The 26,894-nt window shown below is 43.6% G+C and overlaps 1 protein-coding gene across 7 annotated transcripts; it reads left to right on the forward strand.

Annotated features, from left to right (window-relative positions):
- The first annotated feature begins 25 nt into the window (after nt 1–25).
- On the forward strand, nt 26–26,851 carry ST3GAL5 (ST3 beta-galactoside alpha-2,3-sialyltransferase 5). Of its 7 annotated transcripts, none has more exons than XM_061359766.1 (7): nt 26–163; nt 16,459–16,580; nt 18,206–18,320; nt 20,734–21,077; nt 23,269–23,455; nt 24,253–24,411; nt 26,146–26,851. In XM_061359766.1, the coding sequence occupies exons 2-7, from the start codon at nt 16,537–16,539 to the stop codon at nt 26,407–26,409; spliced, it is 1,113 nt and encodes a 370-aa protein (XP_061215750.1). In that variant the 5' UTR covers nt 26–163; nt 16,459–16,536; the 3' UTR covers nt 26,410–26,851. The 7 variants fall into 7 exon arrangements, with proteins under 7 accessions (XP_061215750.1, XP_061215752.1, XP_061215747.1 ...); XM_061359768.1 differs by having other exon boundaries at nt 18,206–18,314; XM_061359763.1 differs by having other exon boundaries at nt 32–163; nt 16,459–16,570.
- Nucleotides 26,852–26,894: the final 43 nt, after the last annotated feature.

Below are 26,894 nucleotides of genomic sequence, written 5' to 3' on the forward strand. Positions count from 1 at the left end.
CCGCGCTCGGCTCCCATTGGCTGCGCTCCGCCACGTGCTGCGGCGCCCCCGCCTTTCCCCCCCTCCTCTCCCTCCGCCGGGTCCCGCGGAGCCGTTACCTGCGGCGGGGCTGCGCTCCCCGCCCCGATGCGCAGCCGAGGCGCCCGCACCCGGCCCGGCGCAGGTAGAGGCGGCGGGGCCGGCGGCGGGTTGGGGGTTATTCGCTGTGGTGGTGGTGGGGGCCGGTGCGGCGGAGCGGGGCCTGCGCTCAGGGGGGACGTGGTAGCGCGGAGGGGGCTTCGCCATCTGAGGCGCCTCAGGGGCCTCTGTCGCCGCCGAGAAGCGGGTGAGGTGCCGCTGAGGCGCGAAGGCACCAGCGTTTTGGGGGTGTTTTCCGGGCGTTCCAGTGGTGTTTATGCGTCTCCGGAGGTCTCGGGGGTCACCTGGGACATGCCGCAACGGCCCCCCCCCAACCCCCATACTGTCATGGGGGGGCTGAGGCGTTTAGGCTGTGCCCCACGAGGTCTGTTGTGGGGAGGGCAAAGGGACGCAAGGCCCGGGAGGTCTCGGTGGTGAGGTGCGGGCTGCGGGTTTTTGAGGAGATGGGGTTGAGTCTGGCTCGGGCCTCTCCTGGGAGGGAGCGGAATGCAGCTGGGGTTGTTCTGTATAGGCTTACACTTGTCTGCAGGTTGCGATAGCATTTTTGTCTTGGGAGCGATGTGACTGAAACAAATCACTTCTGCCATTGCTGCCAAAACCTTATTTTCTTCAGCAAGAGTTTTTTTTCGTGCTGAGTTGTTTGGTTCTTTGTTTGTTTGTTTCAGTCGATAACATCAAAATGCAAGGCTGATGAAGGAGAGATGTTTGTTTTGCAGCTTGCTTTAGTTATGGAAATGAATGGGAAATGTTCATAAAATTACCAGAGGTAAACAGCTTTCCTGTGGTAAATGGCTGGTTTTGTCTCATTGTGAGAAAAAGGGTAAATAAAGATGCATGTGTCTTACTTCTCTAAAGAAGACTTATTGAGATAAATGCTCTTTATGCTTCTTAAGTGGATGCCTGTTAAATGCAGCTTATGAAGGGACTGTAGGGGTGCAGTTTAGAAGTGCCGTGTGGTTTTCCTGCTGACTGTTTTGCTGCAGTGAGGTTACTATCTCCCTTACGGATGGCTCAGCAGGAAACGTTGAGCTGTCTTGCAAGCCCTTTGCTAGCCAGGCAAGGGGTAGCACACACAGGGAATTTCATCTAAAGGTCAAAATGCAGCTGCAGAGTTAGTGCATCACTTCCTCGGGGGTGATGAGAAATGAGTTTGTTCTGACCTCTGTTTTCCTGGAATTTCTTGGGATTTAGCATCCTCCCTTCCATAGAGTTTGTTTGAATTGGCCAAATGATTAACAGGCAGTTAGGGGCAGGATGTAGGAAGCCAGAGTGGGATAGCAGAAACTTCCTTTTGCTGAGCAAAAGGGGCTAAAAGTGTTGAATTTTGTTTCTTTTGGACATACAGTTAGGTGATGGATGTGGAACGTGCCAAGATGCCGTGGAGTTGGTGTGTTTGGAGGGTGGGTTTTTTAGATAAGAGAGCCCGGACAATTGAAGTCGGGTTTGAGTTTTGATGAAGACTGCATTACTGAAGAAGACCCAGCCAGCGCTTTCAAGTTGTCATGGAGCAGTTTTCATGTATAAGTGATTTTGAATGTAACTTGCTCAGACACAACAGATTAAAGCATCTGCACTTCAGAACTGCACAGTAGTAATTTGGACTCAGGGCTTCTAGATCATGGAGGGTCTCCCCTGTTGCAAGACAACTCTGTCTCATAAGAGCATTTGTAAAATATTAAAGACTTCTTTAAAGCTTGTGTAAGTTGCAGGTTTCCATTACTCCTATGGGATGGCTATTTCTTTGCTGCTCAGGAACCTTTTGATCCAAATAGTCCCTATTTATTTATGACCACGTTTTCCTCTGTGCTAGCATTGTCTGAATTGTTTGCTTTCAGCTTTGGTGTTAAATGTTTCAGGTATCTAAAGACAAATTCTCAGCCTGTTTTGTGAAGCTAAACAAGTCAAGTTCTGTTCTCCTTGGGAGCAGCACTTCAGCCATCCCACCAGCTCTTTTGCAACCTGAAGTCTTGAATTCGGAAATTAAGTGTTAAATTTGGTTCCAACAATGTTCTGTCCTGTATTGAGATTTCCTTTTAAGCCTCCTTTTCATGGCATCTCCTTTTTTGCTTCTGTAGGCTCAAGTGTGATTTCTACCATAATCTCTGAGTGTTAGATGATACAGTGGTAAAAATGCTGCTGTACTGTTAACATTGTTCCATAATTGCCAGTTGTTTGGTGCTATTCTGCTGCATAATTCAGATGTAATATGAAACATCTTGGCTGTGTAAGTATGCTGGCGTGTTTCCTTAGCCCAGTAAAGATTAATGCTATGCCCTTTCTTTTCCAACCATTTCTTTTAGGGCAGATTTATTCCTCCAACTTCCCATGTAAGGTGAAAGACCTCATTGGTTTTGGCTTCCTGGTGGGGCTCAAAAATATCTTCCACCCATGCTGGATAAAGTTGCCCAGCTCGTGGTGGGTGATGTGCTGATATACTTTGCTCTCATCCTCCCCTCCTGGCTGGCATGGCTCTTCCCCAAAGAACTGGAATAGATCCCTGCTTCCACAAGTGCAGGCTCTGCAGGCCCGGGGAGGAGGATGTGCTGGGAAAGGAGCCTGTGAGGCGTATAGGAGGGGTTTGTGAGGAGCAGCTGCCTGCTGGCGATTCGTTCTTCCTGTGTTCCTGAGTTAAGCAGATGCTGAGAAGAGTGGCTGCCTCAGGTTTTGAACAGCCCAAGCAGGCAGGCCACTGCTTTTTCACACAAGGAAATGAAAGGGGAAACTGGGATTTCCTCTAAAATACACCCTAAAACCAGAAGGGGGGAGAGGGCATGAGGGGGGCTCGAAAGCTTCCTCTGCAAGAAATAAATATATCTTTTTAATACCACTGCTCTTAACAGCAGTGCTTTAACTCGCCTCTTTCTTCCTGCTTGGCTGACTTGCTGACTTTCTGTGGCTCATTTGGGAGTCAGAAAAATTCCAAAGCGAGATACTATTCTCATCTGTCAGAAAGCATCTGCTGCCCTCTTAAGTGTTGAAGCGCAGCGTGTTGATATCTCTTGTGTTAATGTATTATGGATTTTTGCTGTTCCTCACTTCAGAGCTTCTGGAAGAGGTTTCACAGAAGAGCTTAGAAAGCTTGACTAGAGAAGAGGGTGCCATAGGAGAAGTGAAATTAAGAAGGTGATCCCCGTTCTGAGCATTGAACTGTCATTTAAAACCTCACTAAGATTTCCTGCCTATAATGTTATTGTAGCAGACACTATTAATAGCCAAAAAGCTTCCTGTGAATGCTGCTGAAAGTAAGTGATGGTGTTACATTCTGAGCATATCTAATTAAGCTGATAATTGGACAGGATTTGAGCTGGAACCAATTATTTTGTCTTCAATCTGGATGACTCAACGTTAAGAGCAAGTTATAGCCTACCTATGTGTATCCTTCCTAAAGGAAAAGACTTGGCAAATATATACGGTAATGTAAAGTTACTAGTGATTTCATGAGTGAGTTGATGCCTGATGTTGCAAAGAGGATGAGCCATTAAACAATAAGAAGAAAACACCAGGACAGCATCATAAAGCAAGGAGAGAAAAACGATGATGCCTCTAAGGTACTGTTGATACCTTACCAATAGTAAGGTACCAATGAATACCTGGCTGGTATTCATGGCTCCAGGCAAAATAATTTTCACGTTGTTAGTGCCTTTGAGAGTGTCTGTAAACTGCTCTGAAATGCCCATTTGCCTCTTATTTCACTTTTTGCCAATAGTGTCCGCATGTGTGGTGATTCGTTATTACGCCCTCATTTTTTGAGGGGACAGATCTTGACCAGATGAATTGCAGATTGTACAGATGTTGCTGGTTTTCTGTTTTTATTGTCTGATTAACAAGCCTTAATAGTCAAAGATTTGTCCTGTCTCTACGGTCCCTGATGAAGAGTCCCTCCCCAGCATCCTTATAGGCCTGCTTCAGTCCTTATGATGTCTCCATGCAGCCTTCTCCAGGCAGAACAGCCCCAACTTTCTCAGCTTGTCTTCATACAGGAGGTGCTCCAGCCCCTGATTATCCTTGTGGCCTCCTCTGAACTTCCTCCACCAGCTCAGTGTCCTTCTTATGTTGAGGACACCAGAACTGCGCACAGTGATGCTAGTGGGGTCTTACGAGAGCACAGTAGAGGGGCAAGAAGTAGGTCCTTCATCCTACTGGTCATGCTCCTTTTAATGCAGCCCAGGATATGGTTGGCTTTCACCCATGGCAGGGAGCTGGATGATCTTAAGATCCTTTCCAACTAAAATCATTCTATGATTCTGTGAAAGTTCATTTTGCAAGATGCATTATGCACTAATGTGATCAATATCCTGTTGTAGGTACTTGTGACCATATTATAGGCCAAACTTCTTTCTGCCATCAAGGATGTATTCTTTCCATTGACTTTATTAAATTAACCAAAACAATTGACTCTGCTGCTCATCACAACAGGCATATCTGTCAAATGCTTTTCTTCATTCAGTAGTAATAGGTGCTAAGCAGATAATATTCAAAGCAAGTTTTTATCCACTATCAGTTAAAGTACTGACTCTACTGTGGGGTCTGTATAGTTGCAATCAAAAACATAACTGACATATGTCTCTTAATTTTTTACTTCAGTTCCTGTTTTTCCTCTGGCAAGAAGCTGTTAGGTACTCATCTGCTCCCTGGCTGCTATCTCTTTGTCTTGAGAAATTTCCCACTAGGGAGTGGTACGATGATGATCAGTGAGTTATTGGAAGATAAATATCCAATGGTTCATACATTGTTACAGATTAGAACGCAAGAATATCTTGTGCCTCAGGGTGTCCCTGATAAGTTTGCCTCAAATCTTCAATATCTGTGGAATTTTTTCTCATTCTTGTGGTTCTAAGGGATTTCTGTCTTGTACCATTGAACAAGAGTCTTAAAGAAGGCACTTCAGTGTTTATTGTGTTAGAGAAAGAAGCATCCCAAAGGAGCTGTTTCTGATTGGGAAAACTTGTCTGTTCCTTTACATTCTTTCCCCTGAGTATTTTGTCACTATTGGCAAATGGGCCTGTTCAGATAAAAGACTTTTTACTTTCCTTATGTAGGTTTTAAATCTAGTTTCAACATCTGGGCAGCTTTCAAATTAGCATTGCTGGTCTGTTAAATCTGTGTTTAGGCTTTGGCTTAAAACTTTGGATTTCCTTCTGCTCCTTTGCTGTGTTGCAGTTTCTGGGGTGCTTCTTGCTAGAGGATGATTGTATGTTGTTCCAGGTTAATTGTTTTCTTGGTAACATATTATTTAAATCATGAAAGAGTTTGTTTCCAAATGATTTTTGTGTTTAGGAAATACTCTGTGTTTTGGATGGGTAGAAAATCCTTTAATCCATTGCAGCTGTAAGGGAGCAGTTTGACTGTACAACACTTGCAGCTGCATAGTTCTCCATGTTGCACAGTTCACTGCCCTTAGCTTCAGCTTCTTTATTCTTTGTATTATCATTTTTTCTCCCTGATTAGTATTGGGATGGGGCTTGATCCACTGTTGATTTATAAAGGTAAATGTGAAGGAGCTGGGACAGACTCTGTGTAACCTGTGGCAAAAATAAGGGAAATAAGGGAGACAAGAAGGGGAGAAGTGTTTGGTTTAACTTTCGTCTGCAGAAAGGGAATGAAAGGTGTTTACTCGTGGCTTAAATCTCTTGTTTTCTCTTTCTCAATATTAGAATTGAGGATTAGAAGTTGCATTAATTGACAGTAAATTAAATTACTTAAAAATTTCCTTGAATCAAGATTTTTGCCAATTAAAGAGTTGAACATGTGGGAGGGAACAGGGAGTATTTTATAGTGAATTCTGAATTGGGAATTTTGAGTAACTTTCTTAAAGAACAGAAGATAAAGCAGTTAAATTTTTCATATTCTTATGTTTCTTTAACTGAGAGGCTCTGCTTAACAGATTGCTCTTAAATGCTTTTAAATCTGTTTGAAAAACCCAAACCCACAAAAACTGCCACCTACTCAACAATTCTTTTCTTTGTGTTTTACATCTTGGCCCTCATGTTTCATCTCTCTGGGATTTGGTACTGCAGAAGCAAACAGAACTAATCCTAACTATAGATTTTACTGAACTGTTATTCACAGTGTTAATGTAAATTAATAACATTCTATTCAGATATTGTCTCAGGCTTGAAAGCCTTCATGAAAACTAATATCTCACTATTTAATCGATAATGAGGATAGATTGAAATGTGTCATCTTTTCATGGGCACGACTCTCCCATGTAGTCAGAGGCATTAGTGTTGTGGTTGTCAGTATTTTATCATCTGTTTGCCCCAAATGTGTCTCAGGAAACAGTTTGTAACCAGTTGAAGTATTCTTAAATGTTTTAACTTCCCTGATAAAGTTTTGCACTTTGTCAGTGGGGTGTTTGTGCTTGTTGTTGTTTTAAAAAGCTTGGAATGGGAAATTCATGCAGAATTCATTGCTGAAAATGTCCATAGCATCTCAATAAAGAGTATCTTGCTCAAGTTTATCCCATGTGAAATCACCTTCTCTGCCTTTTAATTTAGCCTTTCTTTTCTGAAGCATAAATGTTGCTCAAACTCAGCTTTCATTTTATTGTTTGCTGGTTTTAGAGTATGCTGCTTAAGTAATTAACATGTATCTGATTTAGAGGAGGGGGTATGAACCAGCAGGTGGTTTGGGAAATTTTTGTCTTAGTTTTACCTTCTGTTTCACTGTCTGCTCAAGCCCTGTTCTTTGTTAGTAATTCCTTTATGTAGGTGTGACTTTCAGGTTTCAGTTGCTGTGGGCTTTCTGCAACTCCTTGAACTTGTTACATGAAAGGCTGCATTGTGCAGCAAGACCTTGGGATGGACTTGTAAAGTTGGCTGTTCCTACAACTACTGGTGGTACTGCCAGAGGGAAAGGTTTTGTCTTTTCAGCTCCTAGGAGCTTCAGGTATCATGCAAGATCATGTTGTGACAGATATTACTCAGCTGTGGAACAGAATGGGTATCTTCCTGCCGGGCTTTCAGCAGTGGCTCACCTGGGGTAGCTTCTCTGAAGGCTCAGGCAGGAGCAAGTGGTGAGTAGCAGCCCACATGCAGGTACTCAGTGTAGATCCAGGAAATAAGCTTCTGACTGACCGTAACTGTTCATTACGGTGCTTCCTGTATGGCTCTGATCCCTGCCTGCACAGACAGTTACTTTGGAATGGTACTTGCGTGCATAAAATGCTGAGCTGATCTGTGGAGGCTGCAAACTGGACACTGTGTGTGCAGAGGTGGGAATGTGCTTGAATTGGTTGGGCAAAGGAGGTAATCAGAAACATCCCTTGTGCAGGGTTACAGTTCTGGGGGCTTAATGAGAGGGTAGCCAGACAGGGATGCAGGTACCTGCTTCACTCTGCACTTGAATGCAGGCTGATCTGGCCCTGTCTCCATGCTTGGTAACACTGTTAGCAGTCTAACAGTAGGGGCAGAGTCCTAGTCTTTTGGGTAAAAGACAAAGTGTGTTTGGGAAGGGGAGCCTCAATCTGTCCCAGTCCTACCAGTCTGGTGCCAGTGGGAGATGTCCAGAGACTGGAGAGGGATCACAGGTCAGCAGGAGAGTGCCTAAAAAGCAGCACAAAGGAATTCCTGCCCCTCCAGCCAGTAAGCTGGCATGGGGGACAGAACTTAAATCCCTTTATGCAAACACACATCGCTTGGGGAATAAACAAGAGGAGTTACAGACATGCACATGCTTGAAGGGCTATGATCTTATTGGCATTGCAGAGATGTGATGGGATGTCTCCTATGACTGGAGCATTGGAATGGAATGATACAGGCTTTTCGGGAAGAACAGGGAGGGGAGACAAGGGTAACTTTAGCCATCTTGATAGCCACAGAAGCTGTAGCTGCCCTATCCCTGGCAGCGTTGAAGGCCAGGTTGGACTGGGCTTGGAGCAAACTGGTGGAAGGTGTCCCTGCCCGTGGCAGGGGGTTGGAACTGAACGAGCTTTAAGGTTCCTTGTAACCCAAACCATTCTGTGATTTTTAAATCCAGGTGCTGTACATAGCTGAATACGGTTTTTTGGTGTGTGGTGATGGGTGTACAATTTGACACATGCTGCTTTTTAGTTTTTAACATTCCCACATAAAAAGACATCCTGAAGGCTTAAAGTAATTGCTTCTGAAGTACTCCAAGTGTGGAAATTTTGCCTAATTGAGAATAACAATGAGAGAAAAGTAAATTATGGTGAAAAGAATAATACCACAGGAAGCTTTGGAGTGTATTCTTACTGATGGGCAATTCGGCTTTCACAGCAGCTTTACACAGATCACTGAAGTTCAGTAAATGAAAAGGAAATTTAAGTCCCTTGGGTCTTCACTAATTACACCACAATGAGTAGCTACAATGTCAATGCAAAACCTGATTGTAACAGCCTTACTACTGAGACATCTTTTGTAGGCAAATTGAAGCACTGGCATTCGTGGCTCCTCAACTGTAGCACTGCCCCTTCGTGAAGGGCTGTGGTGATGTTTGACAATGGCACGGCTTGTCTTTGGTGCTTGGTTTTTTTGATGATCATGGTTCTCTCTGTGTGATAAACACATAACTATATTGGCTTTTGCAAATCATAGGTGTGGCTATGTGGATATAACTGTATGAGTTCACAGTAACAGAAACAAAGCTCACTAAGGACACAAGATTAGACAAGTTGAAAATGGCCAGAACTCTTGAGCAAAACGGAGTCACATAGCAAAAGAATTTGTAAAGGTAAAAGAAAGGGGGGTGGGTGGTGTATGTGTCTTGATATAAGAAAACCTAGTGCCTGGGGAACAGGGTTAAAGTACTTTTTAGCTTAACTTAGGTTGTAGAAAGAGATCAGTGCTTGTGTTGTAAGTTGGTGGAATTTAGTGGCCCCACTAAACATGACTTAGTTGTTTCACACTACTCTTCTAAAGTATCTTTAGCTTTAAAGAACAATGTTTGTGTTGTGGGTCTGTGGTGAGATACAGGATTTAGTGGCCCCACTAAACATGAATGAGTTATTTCACACCATCCTTCTACTCATCAGTTAGCTTAGAGACAGAGGCTCCCAAACATCTGCTAGCTTGGGATAATCCTTGTCTGCCCATCCTGCAATAAATTTTGCTGGAAGGTCACACTGTTTTAAATCTTTGCTAGTTATCAGAAGAATTACAGATAATAGCTGGTTTCAGCTAGTTTTGTGATTACTGGGTGTCCAACTGTGCCAAAGGTGAAAAGTACACTGTGAGGAAGACTGCTTACTTCATCTTTTAAGACCCCTGCTCACAAGAGGAAGACTGCTGACTTCATCCTCAAGACCCCTGCCCACAATCACCAGGGAGCAGTGCGCAGATGCCAAGAGGAGGGGACTTATGATAATAAGTTCCTGGAGCTAGTTATAATATTCCTCACCTATACACAGGAATTATCAATATGTATGTGACTAATGCAACAGTGAAAGTATATAAGCCTGTAACAAATGCTAATCATTCACACCTCTGGCTATGGTCACGTGCCCAGCACTGTTGCTTTTGCAACAGTTTGTCCCTCAATAAAACCTTGTTATCTCGTTTAGAGGAGTGAGTTTGTATTTCACAAATGGGGGCTCATCTCAGATACAGCCTGCTTTGCTTCCGTGGGCCTAGGGGAATCCGAGTGAAAGGCGCACTCTGCTGATTTTGGCAGTTTGCTCGGTTTCTTCTGGTCTCATTGGCGCTTGCAGGTTATATTCTGGGCAAAGAAGAGGACTCATAAAGCAAAAGTGGGGCAGGCTCCTAGGGAAACTGTGAGTTACAGGCGACCGCGTGCACGAAGACCTGGGCAAGAAAATGGACTGTGAGTACTGTTCGGTTAGGCAAGAGTATGGGGGTGATCGGTGTGTGAATGAGACACGGACTGGGTAGCTGGGGTCTGTGAAGCGAGTGCAGAGTCTTTCTAACAGTGGTTCCAGTTTCCTGTGAGGGAATTGGCTGGTGAAGAGATGAAGTGAACAAGTAACTGAAGAAAGACTGAAAGACCTCCCAGGGTAAAAGTTTGGGACAAGGGGCAGGTAAGTCGAGTCCTGGGAAAGAAAGGGAGCAAGGAAATGCTGGCTGAAATACCCCTGGACAGGCCACTGGGGGTTATGTTAGCTAACAGGAGGACAAGAAAAAGAAATTCAACAGGAGGAGAGACAAGACTAGGGGTGTGAGGGGCTCTACCTCCTGGGGAATATCAGGTAAAGGGGATACCTGTAAGTTGTAAGGAGACGCCCTACACAAGGTAAAGAGCGTGGGTGCTTGCCCCAAAGGTTGGTTTGGTACAAGGGTAACTGTATGAACAGCTTTATGAACCTTTGACAGGTAAACAATAGCTTGAGATTTATGTGTTACCAATTATTAGCTTAGATGACATTCTGTGTGAAGTGGGTGATTGAGAGATGGGCCCTTGTGTGAATGAGTGTTTTGTGTGAGTGAGACATGGCATAGCTATGAGGCAAGTATGGAGTTCTGATCCGTGGTTCCATGTTCTCTATGAGGAGAGAAGCCGGAGATGGACAAAGCATATATGTCCTTTGAAACTGAACCTATTGTTGAGGTTTGGTGTCCTATCCACCGTAGTGTTGTGTGTGAACCACTTTTCATCTTCGAATGTGTTTTTCTGTAAGGATAAAGTGTGAAATTTGTTCAGGATTTCTGGTGTGTTAATTGCCCGCAGATTGGTCCAACTGGGACCGGATTGAACATTCAGGTGAGAACTAAGAACCAGTAGAACAATATAGGGGTTAACTGTCAAAGCAGTGTTCAGGCTCCCTGGCACGGGGCTCGAACTAGCCCTTGCCCTATCTGTCATCACTGTAGTTTGTATATCCAAGCTAAGTGTCCTGCTTGTTCAGAATAGGTTATCTCTTTTGGTGGGAGACAAGAGGTTTATTTACAGAACTGTTTGGAATTCAGGTGTATCCGCTGTGGGTGCAGCACTCCGTTATACCTTTTACTCTGGGTAAAACGTTATTGTTGTAAGGCTAACCATATCATGTATCTTTAAAGGATTACAATGGGAGGACAACAGAGTGGGGGAATTCTCAGAAAGAGCCTGTTAGGTTGCATTTTAGCCTATTGGAAAGATATAGGGGTGCCACCAGAAGGAAGTGTAAGAAAACCCTGATCAAATACTGTAATCTATGGTGGCCTTTCTATAAACTGAAAGATGGTGAAAAGTGGCCCTTCAATGGAACTTTTGAACTATAATACATTGTTACAATTGATGTTGTTCTTAAAGCGACAAGGAAAATGGGATGAAGTGAGGTATGCAGATAAGTTCTTCACTTTACGAAACCACCCGGCATGACAGACTGCATGCAAAACTAATACAGCTCAGCCAGATCCCTTAATTTTGGCTTTGGAAAAGGACAGGGAAAAACAGAAAGCTAAGCTGGAGAGATGTTGCTCAGCCTGTGATACTGGGGAAAGATGTTTAAAGTTAAAATCAAACAAACAAAACAAACCCAAAGTAATCAGGAAGATAGGTTGAACAATCAGGTATCACAGGAACCTCCGAGAGGTGCACCCTCTGTATCTGTCCTATCTGATATTGATGATGAGGAGGAGATAGCTGTCACTGGCAACAAGCAGCAGATTTGCATTGAGAGTTAAGAAGGGGTTAAACCAGAAGTGCTGTTGCAGAGGCAGGCATCCACAGCCCCTGCAGAGCAGGGTGAGCAACTGTGAGGAAAAGAAAAAAGAGGAAAACCAAGGGGGAAAGGACGGGAGCTGGCACAGCTCCTGTGTTTGAGTGTGGGATGAGTGCTGGGGCAGGCAGACAAGTGGGAACATACATGCTGACAGACGGGACTGAGGGCTTGCTGGACCCTCACTGGACAAACCCTTTTATTTGTATGAGTGATACTAATTAATAATGAGGATTTAGCATTAATGGTGGACCGAAGCCTAAACCCTGCTCATTTCCTATATGGGGAGCAAAAAGAAGGTTTAACCTGTAACTGTTTAGAAGTTATACAATACCAGACCAAGATTCGGGAGGATTCAATGGAATAGGCTCTCCCAGAGGGTGAAAGAATATAGGTGGACAGACCGTCTAGATGTCTACAGGGAAAAAGGATGTCAGGGTACATGCTAGTTAACAGAGAAAAGATGGAAATAATTGAAAAAGGGAAATTACCCTCAGATTGGTCTGCTCAAATGTGCGAGCTATATGCTCTGAAAAGAGCTTTAGAATACCTAGCACATGGGAAGGGAACTGTTTATACTGACTTGAAATATGCATTTGGTGTAACAAATAGTAATCACTTGCGCCTCTGGCTACGGTCATGCACCCAGCACTGTTGCTTTTGCTTTATTGACTTTGTCCCTCAATAAAACCTTGTTATCTCATTTAGAGGAGTGAGTTTGTATTTCACACTCTATAAACTCATAGAGTTATGTTTGAAGCTCAAGGTGTTCAGGTGCTGGATAGCTGCTCACCTTGCTCTTTTGAGCACTCTTTAACACCATTCCAGCCAGTGAAAGGTGTTTATCGATTTAGGAAAGAGTGTGGGATTAAATACTGAGTAACTTTAGTAGAATGCTGTGCTGGACAGGTGTATTTTGACTTGATGTATCTATTGACTTGATCAAGAAAGGAACCATCTGTATAGTGAACAGAAGTAAACTGTTGCAAATGAAATGCAACTGACCTTATTTCAGTTATGTGAACAATTAAAACCACTGAGCACACCAAGTACCAATGGTTAGACGCAGGAAGGATGTGCTGAGGTGATGAATCAAGCTCTCTGCGTTTGCTTGTTTCTTCTTGCATATCCGAGATGGGTGAATCAACTGTTTGGGGGCGACTGGAATTTATTTGGTTCAGAGACAGGGAAAACTCTGTGATAGCACTTGTTTATTGCATCTCGCATTCCTTGTTAATTCCCTTCTGTCTTCACCACTCTCCACCTCTTCAGTTCCTTCTCCATCTTTCAGACTTCTTGCAGCCTTCCCTTTGTTTCAAAAGCTTCATGAGAAGTTCATCTCTTGTAGGTTCTCTGCATATAATTCTGTAATAGGACATTCTCACCCTGAGAAATGAACCAAGTGTGCTGTTTGCGGAGCACTCTTTGACAGTTTATGTACCAGAGGAGACTGGCTGTATCATTTTGTGCTGCAGGATGATGCCAGGAGTAGGTGAGTGCAAAGGAAGAAAAACCTGCTTTAAACAAAGCAAAGGCAGTGACGCTTTAACCTGACCTCTGTAATTCAAACTGTAAAACTTTATGGATGTAAAACTTGTGGAAAAGACGTGCTTAAACTGGTGTGTGTTCCCTCATAGATGTCACCAGTAGCACGGCCCTACGTAACCCTGACCCTTTGTATGTTGCTGTAATGATTTCCTGGTAACAGGATCCTCTGGTACCGACGCTGACCCACTCTATTGTGCTGAATCTGTTCTGATTTAGGTTCTACAGTCTCTGCTCAAGTTACCTCGTTGTTGTTCACCAGAGAATTATTGCCTGCAATTGTTCCCCAGTGCAAATGGTTGAAGCTTGTTTCCTGCTTTTTACTCAGTATTTTTTCTTAAAAAAGTTCCATTTTACACTTCTCCACAGCTGTGTATGTAGAGATCTGTAGAACTCTACATAGAATTGTTTTGTTGTATGTTGTAGTTTAGGCATTTCTGGTGTTCAGCAGTGGATTACTAATCCCTCACCTTCCCTTCTGCCAGACAGTGCCTAGTGCCCCTTGTTTGTGCTGGTCTGAACCAGTTATTGGGCTGTGTGTACTCTGTGTAGTATGTGGAGCAATCTTGGAGTTGCCCAGTAGTCTGCAGGCCACCTTCACACTGCTCCAGAGCTCAGCACCATCCTCTAATCACCGCTTTTGTGTGCCACGTATGACTGTGTTGACAGGCTCCATGAACCAGGGCTGCTCCCTTTGCCTGCCGCCAACTTAATCTCTGTGGGTACCTGTCCCCTCCAAGATGTGTTGGTATGAAGATACTGGGTCCCAGGTAATGAGGGGTGCTCGGTTGTTTTGTCTGCTTAGTGTGTCAGGAAGGATGTATATCCTTTGTGGAATATAAGGTGATTGTGCAAGTCCTGCAGGATTGACACTGGACATCTCAAGGCAGAGCAGTTCAATTTGTGACCCATAACTAACACTAAGGCATGCTCCTTGCAACAAATATTGTTGATGAGCACTAGGCCTTTACCTGTGTGGACTTGCTTGGAGGAACCTGATCTGGTGGAAGGTGCCCCTGCCCATATTGCAGGGGGGCTGGAACTAGATGATCCCTTCCATCCCTAACAGTTCTGTGATTTACTATAGATCTTCACTGAGAGCAGAACGAACTTGTAATATGATGATTGGGGTTGTGATGTTGTCAACACGCAGTTTTGCTCCTCAATGCTGTTCTGATTTGATGGTATAGATACAGCCAGTAAATACGAGGCATTGCTCTGAGGAAAATTATGAGTTTGTAAAGCTTGATAGGTTCCCTGTGAGCTGATGCTTGGGTCCTGACAGGTTGTGGGGAAAACTGGGGCTGGATGTGCTCCAGTTAAACTGGTATCCAGCTGGTATCCAGCTTAACTGCTAGCATTCTGGGGGATCTTGGGTTTCAGTATACCCTGTTCCAAGACCAGTGGAATGGTACTGACCTTGGTTGTACAGTGCTTTCAGATCTGCTGAAAGATGTTGTTTAAGGGCTTGCTGTTTTGTGACAAAGGCCTACAAATAGGTGTGACAGCTCGAAGAGCCTGTCTATGTAATAAATACAGGTAGCTGGGTAATTTGAAGTTCTTAGTAGTATCATAATAACCAAGTAACCTGTGTTTGAGTGAAGTGGTAAAGTTTTCTGCTGGCAAAACCCACTAGGCTTTTATCTTTTGCTCTGCTCTGTTTTGTGGGTTATGATCACTTGTAGGTGACTTTACAAAGCATCATGTACCCGTTTTCTGCTCTTCAGAGGATTTAAGATGGTGTTGATCTTTATCTCTCCTTGTCCCATGCTGTCTCATAATGGTTTGTGGCTTTTCACCTTTTACTATTAAATTTGTTACTGAGAAATGATGTGTGACTGCAAAGAGAGACTGACTTTGAGGTGTTGCTTGAATTGGATACCCCTGGAATTTCAGTGGGTTGGATATGATTTGGAAGGCATACTTCTGTCTCATTGTCTCCTTCATGCTGGTGTTTAATACAGGCTAGTTCAAATGGGTCATGTTGCCATATAAAATAAAAGGGAGGTGGAGCAGCAAAGAGAATGTGGAAGATCGTCGCTAGATAAAAGCCTCCCCTTAGCCCTACTTCTTTTAAGAGTTCTTGTGGCAGAGCTCTTGGCAGGAGAACAGAAAAGTGTGAACATACTTGCAGTGGAAAGTGGAGAAGGTTGAACACTGAGATCAAAGGGAAGGAGTAGGGCTGAAATCCTCCACTGCAGAGGATCAGGCTTCACCCTTCCTGGCTTGCTTATCAAAGGGGGTGTTGCTTCAGGGGGTCGGTAAGGCAGGGAAAAACCCTTGCCTGGATCCCTTCTCCTAAGCAAAATGAGCAGCTCGTGGGTAGCCTTTGCATGGCGTTTCCTTCTTTGCCCACATCTTTAGTTAATGGCAGCAGCCTGTGAGAAGTTGATATGCCAGCCTGTGTTTTCCTTTCCCAAATCAGCACTGAAGCATGCTGATAAAGACTCATTGGAGCTTACAAACAGTTAAGCAGACCATCTGGGAGGGAGCACTGTGCACTCTCACATTCACAGTGTCTGTGGGAGGGGAGCTGTGTTCAAGGCCAGGTTGAACAGAGCCTTGGGTGACATGGTCTAGTGTGAGGCATCTCTGCCCATGGCAGGGGGTTGGAACTGGATGATCTTAAGGTCCTTTCCAATCCAAACTATTCTATGGTTCTATGATTTGATGAAATTGGGGAGTTAATTTGAAATACGGGCTCTGCTTTTGAGGATGGGATGGTTTGTGCAGGTTCTGCATGCTGGGAGCATGCTTGAGGCCTGCAGGGAACCATAGTGCTTGGATACTTTGACTCAGAGATCCTAAATACTTTGAGCATACTGTGTAGATCCCTTGTCTGGAGTCTAGTAAGTGCTGGAACTAAGTGGTGCTTGACCAAGATCCAAGTGTTTGACAGTAACTGATGGAATTGCAACTATTAGACTTAAGGCTTATGAAGAATGCAAAGACCTATACATGGCAATATGTATTTCTTTTTAGAGTCGCATCCTGGTAGTGCATGTGAAATGAGTATGTTCTTGATCACGGGGAGGTCAGGAGCAGTTCAGTATTCCTGACACCATAACTAAGAATCTTCTCTGGGAAGCAGGAAGTTAACAGTCATTGGATGTCCTATCAACTTTCTTTTCCAGTTCATCAAAAGTGATTTCTTTTCACAGCAATGCTGAGTGACAATAACTCTGTGAAGCTGAAAAGTGATTGCTCGCCTCCTGTGCAATGGTGTAAGGTGGCTGCACATGAAGATGAGAAGACCAAGCTGGTTTTTAAAAGGTACTCGCAAGTAAGTGTCATTGTGGCAGGAACATGGAGGTCAGTTGCTCCCCTCTTTGTCTGGGAAGTTAGAAAAAGGATGTAAAAATCAAGGGATGAGATTGCCACATGAACTGAGGGGAGAGTTAGGTACACAGCCTCCCCTGGGGCCCTGTCCAATCAGGCCTTGAACACTACCAGGGATGGGGCAGCCACAGCTTTTCTGGGCATCCTGTGCCAGTGCCTCAGCACCCTCACAGGGAAGAACTTCTTCTTGAGATCTTAGTCTCCCCTCTGGCAGTTTAAAGCCATTCCCCCTTGACCTATCAGTATAATCTTACTCCATTGTTTATAGTTTGACATCAAATTAGAATTGAGTGTGTGCTAATACACATCCAGAACCATGTTTCAAACCAGAGAAGTTCACTACTGTAATGCCTCTGTGCCACGTGAATTTTTAGGTCTTAGAGCTGAAAAACCTCTCAAAGCCAAACTGTCACATCCACTGGTGTTTTGAGCACCTGAATGGTGCAGCGCCAGCTGAATTTAGAGATACTTGATAGACTAGTGTGGATGCAACCCAGCCTCATTCATCTGCTGTGACCCCCTCCTTTCTGCCAGTCAGCTGATCTTTGCAGTCCAACATGTAATGAAGGTTTAGCCCCCCTGTCAGTGCTAAATACGACCTGGTTAAATCAGATGTGAGAACAGTGCTGCTTTGTTGGTCACCTTGTTTGCATCACAGACAAGCTGAGTCCCAGGATTGCATCTGTTAGTCCATCTGCTACAAGCTTTTATAAACACAATCTTGGAAGCCCGTATTCACGAAGCACTGGGTGCTCAGTAGGTTGTATATTCAACCAACGTCCAGTCCTTAGGAATCCATAGGAAAAGGAAATCAATAATAAAGCTCAAACTTCATATTTGAGTAACAACCACGACTCTAAGCAAATAATGATGCAATTCTTGCAGCTCGATTTAGATGTGAAATGAGCCAGGTGAATATTTGGAGATCAACGGTGAGATTCTTTAGGAATGAGGAATGAGTAGATCAAAAATGTGGTCCATATTACTCAATTTTCCAGTTGGTTGTGCTTGGTTTTTTCTTCCTTCTGCATGTTTTTTTGGGGTGTAAATAATAAAATTGGCCTTCTCAGTTTAAACCTGAGTATGTAAATTCTGTGTTTTGGCCATTTTATTTGTGAGTGGTGCCCATTTACCTTAAATCTTGAAGAATTTGGAAGTCTTATCCTTTTTTTGACTTATATGAAAGTATGTACTTCAAAATAGAGTTCCCCTTTAAAGAAGGTACCCAGAAGGTACTTTTGGTTGCTTTTTAGGAGCTGTTTGACCCATCAGAGATGCATTTAGTGTGTATGATGCAGGCATAGAACTGCATAATTCAGAGTGGCAATATGCAATGTTTTCCTTATCGAAGCATCTCTGTTTCTTTATACTTTCCTGCAGATAGCTCTGAAGAGTTGGTAAAGACTTGCAGTGAACAGAGCAATAGTTTGTCTTGGCTTGAATCAAAATGCAAGTTCAACTGTCTTAAATTTATGTAGAAATAATGGTTTAACACTTGATGGATTGCTGGAAAACAAGATTATATGTTTCTTTTCTCTCCTACCCCTGCCCCTTCCTGTTTGTTTTTAGACTTCTTGCACTGTTTGTGGTTGGAGGGTGTTTCCTTTATATCCTCAAGTTACATTTTGGCCCTGAAGAATGTGACAGAACAAAAATGCCATATGTGGACCTCGAGCGTGTAAGGGTTGGTATTTTTTTTTGCTTTTATTTTTACTTAAAAATTGACAATAAAGGAGTTACCAAGCTCTGTAAGAGAGAATTAGAATGCTGAAGTCATCCTGTGAGGGGAAAACAGAATCATAGAATGGTTTAGGTTGGAAAGGATGTCAGGATCATCCAGTTCCAACCCTGTGCCATGAACAGGGATGCCTCAGAGTAGGCCATGTTGCCCAAGACTCTGTCCAGCCTGGCCTTGAAAATAGGTTCTGCTTCATTTCATGCCATAGAACTTCTGGGTTTTATTCTTGTGGAGTGATAGCAGAAGTGCATTGAGAAACTGGATTTTTAGGGGTAAAAGGAGATAACTGTGACTGTTAAGAATTTGAAATGAAACATGTCACCATACTATTGTGCCAGTGCAGGTTAGAAAATGAATGCAGATGAAAAGGTCAGGTCCCAAAGCCAACACATGAAACCAAAGGTATATTTTACTTCAGCCAGTTCCCCAACCTGCTTTGCCTTGTAGTTGCTAAGGTGTCTTTGGAATGTGGGGCAAATGTGCCGGAGGGTTTGGCTCTAAGTTCATTGACATATTTAAGGTAGCAGCTACTTCAGCTACAGTTCTGCATATGGCTTTTAAGCTGGTGTAACAGACACCAATAAAACTTTCCCTTATTTGTTGATGACAGTTCCTTGCCTTTACTGCTTAGCCTGTTTGCTCTTTATGACAGCGCTTACCTTGGCTTAGAGTTGTTACAGTTCTGTCATTGGATGTCTCAGTGCCAAGACACAACTTAGAGCAAAAGCCCTGATTTAAGATGGACTCATCCCCTTCTTCATTGCATTTTTTTCTCCTTCTGAGCATCTTAGGCTCCCCTTTTTTTCCTCACTTGACAGATTTCACAATAACATATTCTTGCTTCCAAACATCAAACACCTTAAGCCAAGCAAACCTAAAGACTGCATGGACTGTGTTTATTGCTGTCTCATGATTCATTTTGTTTGTGTTGCGTGCAGGAGGAGGAAATGGCATTACTCTTTGTCTAGTTAGGTAGTAGCTGATTACGAAGCCGCTTACAACTTGGCAGTTGTCAAGTGACTGGCATTACTTTTTGCTGGTTGGACACACAACTGTTAGCCTTAAAAATGAGGCTCTTCCAAAGATGCACTGAATGTTACCTGCTAAGTTTACAGTATGAAATTTCTCAGTTATGCTTTGCCCAGGAAGAAGTGTGGTGTTCATGGCCAGACTTGCAGAGACCTTTATAAGGGTGGCAGAGGCAGTTCTGTAGAAGAATCTTCGTTAAAAAAGAAAGAAGCACAGCTTCCCTTCTGGTACACCTACATATACACTTCCCTTTCCTTAACAGCACAGATGGACAGCTGAGTTAGTACTAGATTTGAATCTTGAGTCTGAGTCCTGTGTTTGCTCATGTTTTCTTTTAATTTTAGGGGAGTAAAGATCAGAGTTGATTGGGGGAAGGGAGCATACAAAAATATTTTAACTGATAAAAATAATAACTTTGGTGTTTACCTTCTTTCTTACAGCAGGTACTGGCTTGCCACTACAGATGTCTAAAAACCGTACATGAGTAGTTAAGTTGGTGTGGTAAAATGTGTAGTTTCATTTGACAGCTTAATCTTTTTATGCAGTGTGGAACTGTAGTCTTGTTTTGGTGGCTAGTCCTTGGAAGAACCATAGAATCACAGGATGGTTTGGGTAGGAAGGGAGCTTAAAGCTCATCCAGTTCCAGCCCCCTGCTGCAGGCAGAGTCACCTTCTGCTAGAGCAGCTTGCTCCAAGCCCCTGTGTCCAACCTGGCCTCGAACACTGCCAGAGATGGGACAGCCACAGCTTCCCTGGGCACCTGGTGCAAGTGCCTTGCTATTGTCATAGTGAAGGCTTGAAACACCCCCCACCTTGCATTCCTTTCAAAGTTGGGTTTGAGTTCTTATAGCAATACTACTTTAGCAGTATTTATGGAAGCAGTGTTGCTTCATTTTGGTTAGTAAGCAAGTCCAGCCTGGCGCTGCAGAGCTTCTCCCCAGTGGATGTGTCTCTGGCAAAATCCTTACCAGAGGCAGAAGTCAGGTCATGCAGTCAACCAATGGAGTGGAATTCTGCTTGTTGCCTTGCTGAGTTAGATGGGAGGGGTAATCTGATTTTGTGAGTAACAGTACAGATGTTCTCAAATGGCTTCTTTCCACCTATCACTCTTACTAACCTAACCTCCTTTCCAGATTTAAGGGATTGGATGGAGGGACCTCTCTTTGCAGGTTTTCACCCTGCACTGGTTAGTATCTACATTTGAGTGAATGCTTTAAAATGTCTTTTATCTCCTCCTTTAAGCTTTCTTTAGAAACCCCTCTGCTAAACTGCTGGTAGACTGCATTAAGAGGACTTTGTATGTTCCTGAAACCATGTATGCTTTGTTCTAGAGAGCACAACAATATGCCAGAGCTGTGTTGCAGGAGCAGTGCCGACCTTCTTATGTAAAGAAAGAAATGGGGAAGTTGTTTGCAGAGAAATACAGCATGGACATATCTCCCTTTGTAAAGAAAAACATAAACGAAGATGAAGCTTTATTTAAATATGAACCCCCTTTTGGATTCCACAAGTTCTTTGATAAGCTTAAAAATCTCCTTGAACTCTTACCTGAGCATGATTTACCAGAAGATTTGAAGTCAAAGCACTGTAAGCGTTGTGTGGTTGTTGGCAGTGGTGGAATTCTTCGTGGATCAGAACTGGGTCACTTACTGAATCAGTTTGATATTGTTATAAGGTATGTATTTTCCATTTAAAGATTCCAACTACTTCAACTTCATTTTATGAGCAGACTTTGGGTTTTAAGAGGGAAGTATTATCAACATTTATGCAGCTTATAAGTCTGTTTCTGAAAGTGCTGTTGAGAAATTTACTTGTGATTTGATGGAAGTTGGAATTTTAGGAGCAAAATAAATTGTCCTGTTCACAAGACAGGAATTCAGTGTAATTACAGAATCGTAGAACAGTTTGTTTTGGAAAAGACCTTAAGATCATCCAGTTCCAACCCCTTGACATGGGCATGGATGCCTCACACCAGACTATGTCACCCAAAGCCCTGTTCAACCTGGCCTTGAGCACTGCCCAGGATGGAGCATTCACAACTTCTTTGGGCAACTTGTGCCAGTGTGTCACCACCCTCACAGTAAAGAACTACTTCCTTTTATCTAACCTGAACTTCCTCTGTTTCAGTTTGAACCCATCACCCCTTGTCTTATCACTACAGTCCCTGATGAAGAATCCTCTCCAGCATCCTTGTAGCCCCCTTCAGATACTGGAAGCTGCTATGAGGTCTCCATGCAGCCTTTTCTTCTTCAGGCTGAACAGCCCCAACTTTCTCAGCCTGTAGACTTCAGATGCAAAACATCCATGGGCAGAAATGAGATGGGAACCAGTGAAATAATAGAAAGGTAGACAAACCTGGCATTATCCATTCATATGTTCAAGCTTTCAGAGGCAGGCTTTAGGAATCACCTCTGTCTTTTTCTCTTTGGTTAGTTGGAATGCTTATTTGAAGGGTTTTATAACGGCTCTTTCAAGCACAGTAAAAAAATAATTGGTGCTTCAGGTGCTTCAGCATCCAGTTTGCTTACACACTGTACAGCATGCTTATCTTTCCTTATCTCTGTAACATCAGTGTGTGCTATGATTACCCATGTTCTCTAACATCTGAATGAAATGAACACATGCTCTGTATTTGTGCCTTCTGAATGCTGCTCTTTGAACTCTCCTTCTCTCTTATTTTGAATCATGTGAAGTCACAAATAAACTTAACACCAGCATTTCCCCAGGTTGCTTTGTAAACTAAGGAGGCCACGAGCATGACTGGGGGCTGCAGCACCTCTTGTATGAAGACAGGCTGAGAAAGTTGGGGCTGTTCAGCCTGGAGAAGAGAAGCTGCGTGGAGACCTTGGAGCAGCTCCCAGTAGCTGAACGGAGCCTGCAAGGATGCTGTGGAGGGCTTCTTCATTAGGGACTGTAGTGATAGGACAAGGGGTAACGAGTTAAAACTGAAACAGGGGAAGTTCAGGTTAGATATAAGGAAGTTCTTTACTGTAAGGGTGGTGAGGCAGTGGAATGGGTTGCCCAGGGAGGTTGTGAATGCTCCATCCCTGGCGGTGTTCAGGGCCAGGTTGGACAGAGCCTTGGGTGACATGGTTTAGTGTGAGGTGTCCCTGCCCATGGCAGGGAGGTTCGAACCAGGTAATCTTAAGGTCCTTTCCAACCCAACCTGTTCTATGATTCTATTAATTGCCATGTTTAGGGGAGTGCTCTATACAGGGAGTCAATAGCACTGACACAAAGGCAGACAAACCTGTCAGCATATGGAGGGGCAGGGATCTTGCATTAGCTGCTTTCTGAAGTTAGAAAGGTGACTTTTCTGCTGATACAGAGAAGTTTGTGGGACTTCTGCTGTTCTGTAGAACTGCATGTGGAGCTGGATGATGCTGTTCTTGCCAGCAGTGTGCTACGTGTGACATTTTTGGTTAGCTGGAATGATATAAACCCACAAGATGTATTACATTGCATTGGTAATTTGAGTATCTTTATGTAATACTCGTGTGCATATATGTAGAAAAGATAACACAGGCAGCTTCCTGTGTGTTTTCTTTCCCTTCCTCTTTTTAAGCCCCTCTGAATTGGCACAAGGCAATGAATATTAAGCTTTGCACTGCTTACTTTCCTATCCAAGCTTTTCTTCTTGAAGTTCTGCACTTGTGCCAGATGATCTATTCATAGGATTGGCATCCTCCCAAAGATCAGGGATGGATGAGTGAGACAAGGAACACTGAGATACTGGGGGAATACTCTACTCCACTCTTATCTGGGCCAGATAAAAGTTCTTTGCTTCAGTGTCTGATGTTCTCATGAGATTGTAACCTATGCTTATTAAATACAGTTTCTTTCCGTTCTGTTGGTTTTGTTGTTAGGTTAAATGACGCACCAGTTCAAGGATACACTGATCACGTTGGTAACAAAACTACTCTCCGGATGACTTACCCAGAAGGAGCCCCTCTCTCTGAACACGAGTACCCTCCTGCTAGCTTGTTTGTGGCTGTTCTGTTTAAAAGTGTTGATTTCAACTGGCTTCAGGCAATGGTTAAAAATGAAACCTTGGTATGTAACCTGGCACTGTTATGTTTGTATGAATTTGGTTTGTTTTCTAATGGTGAAGAAGCTGACTGATCTCTTACCTCCTGGTTTAGTGTTCTGAGGATCTTTTGTGTAACTGTGGTGCTTTTAGCTCTGTCTCCTAGTTACTGTTAGTACCAGCATTCACGTTGAAGCCCCATGCTGGCAGTAACACTTTGTGCAGCTATTGGTGGTTTGCACCAAGCTACAAGGCCTGTCTAGTGCTTGCTAAAGTTGGATTCATTTCACATCAGGTTTAAGTGACTCGAACAAGTCTTCAGAGCCTGAAATAGAAAGGAAGTTTTTGGATTCCAGTCCATCTAAGTCTTCTGCTACAATAGGCGTACATGCAGTTAATGTGTGATTGAAGCATTGCAGTTCTTAGTTCACATTTCTCTGTGGTTCCAAAATTAAGAGGTTGTTTATTTCTCACTGTCTATTTGAAGAAGTGCAGAGATTCCAAAGGAATGGTAGGGAAGTTCCGTGTTTCCAAACTATTTAAATGAGTGGTTTCCACCTCCTTCAGTCTGTGGGAAGATCATTTCTGCCAGGTGAAAACTAGTAGCTAGGTTTTTCTGGCTACAGATTGAAAAAGTGCTCTGTGATTGAGAGAGAAGCCAGCTTGTGAAGTGTAACACCTCCTAGTTGAGGTACACTGGTGTTTCTGAACCACCTCAGCTAGAAACTGAATCCCTGATGAATTCTAGCACTTGTGTGCTGTGTCTGCCAGACACTCTGCAGTCTTGGTTTCCCTTTGCTGAGCTGTCTTTTCTTTCTCTCAGCCTCTGTGGGTGAGACTCTTCTTTTGGAAGGAGGTTGCAGAGAAAATTCCTTTCGCATCAAAGCAGTTTCGGATTCTGAATCCAGTCATCATCAAAGAGACAGCTTTGGACATTCTACAGTTCCCTGAACCTCGATCCAAATTCTGGGGTTGGGATAAGGTAAGAAGCTTCCTTTTAGATGAGGGAGACTGTAAAATAGAAAGTAAAACAAGGAACTGATAAACATTTGGGGCTCTTCCTTCAGTATGTTTTCTCTGGGGAGTTTCGGAGCTGATTTCGAGTAACAGGAAATGAATGTGCTCTCAAAGGACTGTTGTATTTTATTGTGTGAAATTGAAGTAGGATTTCAGCTGACCTTTTTAGGTAAGGCATTGTTCCTGTGCATGCTGACATCAAATGTCATGGTGCTCAGGGGTCCCCACGTGGAGTACTGTGTCCAGCTCTGGGGTCCCCAACACAAGAAAGATGTGGAGTTGTGGGAGTGAGCTCAGAGAAGGGCTGTGAAGATGTAAGGGCAGGAGCAGCTCTGCTCTGGAGCCAGGCTGAGAGAGCTGGGCTGGTTCAGACTGGAGAAGAGAAGGCTTCTTAAGGGGAGGCCTTAGAGCAGCTCCAGTGCCTAAAGGGACTGAAGAGAAATCTGGAGAGGGGCTTTGGACAAGGGCCTGTAGGGACAGAAAAAGGGGAATGGCTTGAACCTGCCCGAGGGGAGACTGAGCTGAGCTCTTAGGCAGAAGCTCTTCCCTGTGAGGGTGCTGAGGCGCTGGCACAGGGTGCCCAGAGAAGCTGTGGCTGCCCCATCTCTGGCAGTGTTCAAGGGCAGGTTGGACACAGGGGCTTGGAGGAAGCTGTTCCAGTGGAAGGGGTCCCTGCCCGTGGCAGGGTTGGAACTGGGTGAGCTCTAAGGTCCTTTCCAACCCAAACCATTCTGTCAGTCTATGGTAAATCCATCACAGCACTGTTTGTTCACGCACCCGTTATTGTGGCTGGTGTTAAATATTCAAAACAAGCATTTAATCTGCACTAAATGTGTTAAGAGCAGCCCTGCTAAATCAAGCCATTAATTAGCTATGGACAGATGTGTCTTCAGCTGCAGAGTCTGAAAACCAGGCCAGTGGAAAGCAGCCTTCCAACTGCTGGACTGGCCATGTGTGCCAGTGTGCTCAAGAGCAGCTGGTGGGTATAGCCTCCCTGTCCTTTGCTCTAGCCATGGTATGGAGTGATGAATCACCCAGTCTAATTACACACTGGATTTTTCTTATTTTCATTATTTGTTTGAGAAATTGGATGTCACTAGTTCTCTTGAACTGTGAGAAAATAACCATCATATTTGTACTCCTTATGGGAAAGCATTTAACGGTATTGTTAGTGCACAAATGTGTGAAGCATCTTCTCACATTTAGTTATTAAAATAACCTAATGCATAAAGCTGTCTTTTAGTTGTATTGTAGTATACCTGCCTTCTTCACAGGCTGTTCAGTGGGATACTCTGAAGAATCCTGTTAGAGAGCTTGTTGCCCAAGCCTGCAGTACATCAGGAAATGTCAAGTTTAGCTGCATGTCAGGAGCTGAGTGCTTGGAGTGAGGGTTCACTTGTGGTTTAACTACACAGTAATGGGGCACGTTGCCTGCATAATAATGTCAGTATTTGTAGCCAAAAGTCTTGTTAAAGGCAAATACTCAAGTTGTGTTAGTATTTGACTCTGAAGTCTTTAGTTTTACTTGATTATTTGATTCTTTAGCTGTAAGTGATTTTAGTTTGGATTGTTCAACTGATCTCAGTTTTAAGTGAGGAGAGAGAGTAGACAAAGCCGTTAATCTTTGTGAAGTGTTTCTAAAACTTAGCAAAGGTGAATGTTTCAATTCAGCAGGCTTCATTTATTTCCCCCTTTTCAGAATGTACCTACAATTGGGGTCACAGCAGTTGTTCTGGCCACGCATTTATGTGACGAAGTGAGCTTAGCAGGATTTGGCTACGACCTGGATCAGCCCAGCACACCTTTGCACTACTACAACAACCTCTGCATGGCTGCCATGAACGGACAAACTATGCACAATGTGACGAGCGAAACCCAATTCCTGCAGAAACTGATCAAAGAAAAGGTTGTCAAAGACCTCACTGGTGGCATACATTGTGAGTTCTGTGGCACAGACAGCTAGTGATTGAAGTGCAGCGTGGTTTGGATGTGTTAAACTTCCCGAGGTGCAGCTGGAACAACCTTTTCACTGTCTTTAGGTCTTTGAAGTGTGTATAAACTGGATGTGGAATCTCTGCTGCCTTTTTTTTTTTATGTCATTTTGTTGGACTTTTAAATTTCTGTCAGATTTTACTTTGCACATTTTTTGTGAATAACCGTGTAAATACAACTTGGAGTTCAAAGAGATTCATTTAAAATATTTAATGTTTTAAGTTGTCTGAAGAAAAGCAGAGGTTTTTGTTTTCAGCTGTATATAGTACGCACAATGCTAAGCCTGAGTTGTCTAACAGCATACAAGAGGGTTTTCTCCACTGAACTACTGTCTCTGTTGATCCAGTTCTTGGTGTCTGACTCCTTTTCATGCATGCCATGAAAAGAAAGGTGAATGCTTCTCAAGTCTCTCAGTTCTTGCAGGTTGAGCATTGTGTTTCCTCCTGAAGTATTTAT

Source organism: Neopsephotus bourkii, unplaced genomic scaffold (assembly GCF_033783945.1).
Source record: "Neopsephotus bourkii isolate Nb327-2 ecotype Australia unplaced genomic scaffold, CSIRO-AGI_Nbou_v1 NB_994, whole genome shotgun sequence".
NCBI lineage: Eukaryota > Metazoa > Chordata > Aves > Psittaciformes > Psittacidae > Neopsephotus > Neopsephotus bourkii.

Bases quoted from the DNA above. Each gene is read 5' to 3' on its own strand.
- ST3GAL5 (XM_061359763.1), top strand. From the start codon at position 127: ATGCGCAGCCGAGGCGCCCGCACCCGGCCCGGCGCAG. The intron at 18,321-20,733 runs GTTGGTATTTTT...GCTTTGTTCTAG, and splicing joins TGGACCTCGAGCGTGTAAGG to AGAGCACAACAATATGCCAG. The intron at 21,078-23,268 runs GTATGTATTTTC...TTTTGTTGTTAG, and splicing joins CAGTTTGATATTGTTATAAG to GTTAAATGACGCACCAGTTC.